The sequence below is a fragment of the Nycticebus coucang genome, chromosome 6 (genome assembly GCF_027406575.1).
Source record: "Nycticebus coucang isolate mNycCou1 chromosome 6, mNycCou1.pri, whole genome shotgun sequence".
Taxonomy (NCBI): Eukaryota; Metazoa; Chordata; class Mammalia; order Primates; family Lorisidae; genus Nycticebus; species Nycticebus coucang.
Window position 1 is genome coordinate 33,481,419 of NC_069785.1, and position 4,381 is coordinate 33,485,799.

The 4,381-nt window shown below is 45.6% G+C and overlaps 1 protein-coding gene across 1 annotated transcript; it reads right to left on the minus strand.

Annotated features, from left to right (window-relative positions):
• Positions 1–980: 980 nt before the first annotated feature.
• On the minus strand, positions 981–2,794 carry RNASE10 (ribonuclease A family member 10 (inactive)). The gene is made up of 2 exons (XM_053594955.1): positions 2,607–2,794; positions 981–2,272 (listed from the first exon to the last, which is right to left on the minus strand). The coding sequence occupies exon 2, from the start codon at positions 2,265–2,267 to the stop codon at positions 1,617–1,619; it is 651 nt and encodes a 216-aa protein (XP_053450930.1). The 5' UTR covers positions 2,268–2,272; positions 2,607–2,794; the 3' UTR covers positions 981–1,616.
• Positions 2,795–4,381: the final 1,587 nt, after the last annotated feature.

The following is a 4,381-nucleotide window of genomic DNA, read 5'->3' on the forward strand; positions in this document are numbered from 1 at the left end:
CTCATGTTGGTCTCGAACTTCTGAGCTCAAGCACTCCACCTGCCTCAGCCTCCCAGGGTGTGCTGGGATTACAGGTGTGACACTATGTGACTTTATAGCCATTTTATCAGATTCCTCTCTGCCCCAAAGCATGTCTAACTACATTACTTCATGATATATCTGAATTTAGAAGAAATAGGCTGGGGGAAACTATTTGCATCCTCTATTTATCCAACCCCTTGGATTTTCCCCTCCTTGAGAAAATTCAGTACTTTCCCTTCTGAAATTAGTCTTTCATCAACTTTATTGTTCTTCAGAGCAAGACAAAGAGATGTTAAATGTTCACCACTGCCTCCTATCCCATTCATTCCACATCTATTGAGCATCTAATGTGAGCACTATCCTACTTTCTGGACTGAATTTAGAAAAATAGCTCACTCTCTCTCTTCCTCTCTCTGTCACTCTCCTGACCCACCCTCCCTCGGGGCCCATTTGCCAGACTCTGACTATAGGACCAACATCTACTTATCTGGCATAGCGTAAGTGACCAGCATTGACTGACTGAATCCCTAAAAAGATCCAGAGAAAGAGAAGGGGGGGGATTCCCCCCCAAAAAAAAAATAAGAGGAAAAGGAGAAAATAAAGGCAAAGAAGCAGCAAAGGAGGGTAGTGCCTGTGGCTCAGTGAGTAGGGCACCGGCCCCATATGCCGAGGGTGGCGGGTTCAAACCCAGCCCCGGCCAAACTGCAACAAAAAAATAGCCGGGCGTTGTGGCGGGCGCCTGTAGTCCCAGCTGCTTGGGAGGCTGAGGCAGGAGAATCGCGTAAGCCCAAGAGTTAGAGGTTGCTGTGAGCTGTGTGACGTCATGGCACTCTACCTGAGGGCGGTGCAGTGAGACTCTGTCTCTACAAAAAAAAAAAAAAAAAGAAGCAGCAGCAAAGGAAAAAAAAAAAAAAGCAAAAGGTAGGAGGAAAACCTGCAAAGCAGAGGTGCAGGTAGTAAAAGATGGGAGGAAAGAGAAAAAGGAAGGGAAGTGCCCAGAAAAAGATTGCTTTCCTCATCCAGCACATGTTCTGTCGTGGACTACAACACCACACTACCTTCCAGGAGCCCCACAAACCAGATGCTACGCTTTTCCAGGCTCAGGAACTGACCCACACAATTCTCCAGATGCAGTCACAAAATTGCTTTAATTGCATCCACAGAAGAGAAGTGAAGTTGTGCAAAGCCCAAGAGTCTCATGTTACTGCTGTACAGGCTCAGGGTGGAAATCACGGAAAGACATAGACAAAGGATGCATTAAACTCTTCCAGTCCATACCCAGGTGACCAGGACCACAGTAGGCGCTAGGGCAGCTCTTCACTGATTCCTTTCCAGGCCAGGGAATGGGAGGGGATGTAGGGATCATCACCCTATCCTGCCATCTCTAATCCCAGGAACAAAAGGCAAGTTGGGTGATCCCCATAGGACAAAGGAGAATTCTATTTTCAAGAGAAAAATGACAAAGAATAGCCCATCCTCTCTTCTCAGAACTTTCCCTGCAGAATACCTAAGAGGAGGAAAGCAACATGAAAAAGAAAAAGTAGAAAAGGAAGAGGACGAGGAGAAAGTGAAGAGAAAAAAGAGGATAAATTGTTTCATTGTCCAGTTGCTGACTGGATCTTCATGTCATTACAACTTATAACAATGAACTTTTCCATAATGATAGTTAGGTAATTGCAGTTCGGGGCGATTTGGCCTGGTTTGGACAACTTACAGAATGTCAAATCAAAAGGACGAGAGCTTTTGTGACATTTCCTCCCCTTGAGCATACAGGGAACCACAGGGCTGTTGCAGACAGCTTTGACTGTTTGGGGATCCTCGTGGATGAAAGTATACTCATTTACGCAGCTCTGATTGTGCTCTTTCATCTTGTGTGCCATCAAGGCATTGCACTCCCTCGCTGTCAGGTCAAGCATAAGATAGTCTTTGTCGCTCTGAGAGAGAGAGTCAGCTCTGAGCAGCTCGTTTCCACCAACCTCATCTTCACCAAGGACGGTCTCTTCTGGCCAGTCAGGTGGCACCACTGCTTTGTTGCTAAGCACCAGGGTTTCCATTGTTTGAGTACCCTCTCCCTTCTCAGTCGCCTCAGCTTTGTCCTGTGAGTCACTGGACCAAAACTCGTTCAGCGGCTGATCACTGTCCTCTAGGACTGCTGCAGCCATATGAAGCCCCAGGCCCAGGCCCACCCCCAGACCCAGCAGCAGCAGCAGCAGCATGAAAAAGATCTGCACCAGATTCAGCTTCATTATGCCTGAGAGAGAAGAGGGAAAGAAAAGAACACAACTTAGAGATGAAACTGGCTCCAACAGAGATCGTAGGCTCCCTAAACCCTGCAGCACTGGTCTGTGGGGTCTCCTCTGCCTCCTACACATTATTCCATCCTCTTCAGGGCAGTGATTCTTTTCTTTTCCTATTTATCTTGTGTAATAACTAAGGTACAGCTCTTGAGCAGGTTGATGAGCAGGGCAAGCAGTTCCAAAGTGGCTTACATATGCAGAATCAGTAAGGGAAGTTCATGGCCCTTAAAAAAGAGAGAGAACTTCCCCTGTTGTTCCCTAGGCCACCAAAATACCTCTACGACTTACCTACCAACCTAAGTAGCTTCAAAGATACTTGAGTCCTACCGTTTCCCAAATTCTTCCCTCCCAGGGTTTCCCTTTCTGCCAGCAGTTCTCTGCTGCTGGCCCGCAGAAAAAAGTGGTTGTCTCCTGGCGGTGCTCTTAAACACAGACTTACTTCCTAAACCCACACTCCCACTTTCACTCCCCCCACCCAGCACTGAATAAATTCATTTAGCCATTTCTCCCACAAACACTTTGAAGTAAGGCTATTTGGGCACTGAGACAAATCCAAACACCTATGACAGGAAATGTCTCCAGCCTGGGAAAATGCAAGCAGTTTGATTTCATCCATCAGTTCCACTTCTGAGTTACGCCCACTATCCTGTGGTTTCTAGCAAGCAGCCTGACTTTGTGCATGAATTTCAAATCTGGTCATTTTCTTCTTTTTTCCACAAGTACTTCCTTTGACCCTTTCCTGTAATTTCTAGAATGTCAAAATCTTTGCCCTTTGTTTGGGTCATATATCTCCAACATGCTTATTTTGCTTTTAACATTTTATGACTGTGTCATGATGCCCACACTTACCTATACATTTACCTGGCCCTCAACTCTCTAATCCCTCTTTCCCTCTCCCAGCCAATAACCACATTCTCAAAAGAATATCCAGATTTTGCAAATCAAATCATTTAGTTCAAGATGAAAGATTATCCAAAGCAGGATGGCACCTGTGGCTCAGTGGGTACGGTGCTGGTCCCATATACTGAGGGTGTGGGTTTGAACCCGGCCCCAGGCAAATTGCAACAAAAAAATATCTGGGCGTTCAGCGGCGCCTGTGGCTCAAAGGAGTAGGGCACCAGCCCCATATGCCGGAGGTGGTGGGTTCAAACCCAGCCCCGGCCAAAAAAAAAAAAAAAAAAATAGCCGGGTGTTGTGGTGTTGAGTCTGAGGCAAGAGAATTGCCTAAGCCCAGGAGTTGGAAGTTGCAGTGAGTTGTAATGCCATGGCCCTCTATGGGCGATAAAGTGAGACTCTGGGCAATCAAGGGCGATAAAGTGAGACTCTGTCTCAAAAAAAAAAAATTATCCAAAGCAGCACTATTGATACAGGGTTCCACTCCTCAGAGCAGGACAGGGACCTACCCATTTTCTAGGACTGGGTGAGCTCAGAAATCAGTTTCATCATGACATAATATTTTTTTAAAACACTCTGGAGATTATTAATACACTATAAAAATTTCTGCCCTTTAGAAGGATGTTTTCCTTAGTCATTTGAGCAGGAGTTTTCAAATGGTCTGGGAGCCACTTCTGTGGTCTACAAAGTCTGCTAGGCTGACTATTTGCAGTGCTCAGATACATAATTTGCAATCACCACAACTAACCAGTATCGAGCACTGAATGCATTTTACCCTCACAATTTGCTTGTACTGTCCCTCTTTAGCATCATTCATCCTGGTGAGGTCTAGTCACAATGTGAAGAGGAAATCAAGAATCTTCTGCTGAGCCCAGTAGCAGTCTAGGGTCAGTAAGGATACATACATTCAACTACGGACATGACCTGCTTCTTTATACTTGGAGTGTTTTCTAGAGATCATTGAAAATTAACGTTGATAAAATATAAAGAAAGAAACTCAGTCTGTGGTTTAAGTATAACCTTTAGAGACTCTTTGAGACTTTGTCGCCCTTGGTAGAGTGCCATAGCCTCATTGCTCATAGCAACCTCTAACTTTTGGGCTCAAGCGATTCTCTTGCTTCAGCCTCCCAAGTAGCTGGGACTACAGGTACCACAATGCTCAGCTAGTT

What these genes read in the sequence shown, in the direction of transcription:
- RNASE10 (XM_053594955.1), bottom strand. Translation starts at nt 2,267, where the DNA reads ATGAAGCTGAATCTGGTGCAGATCTTTTTCATGCTGCTGCTGCTGCTG.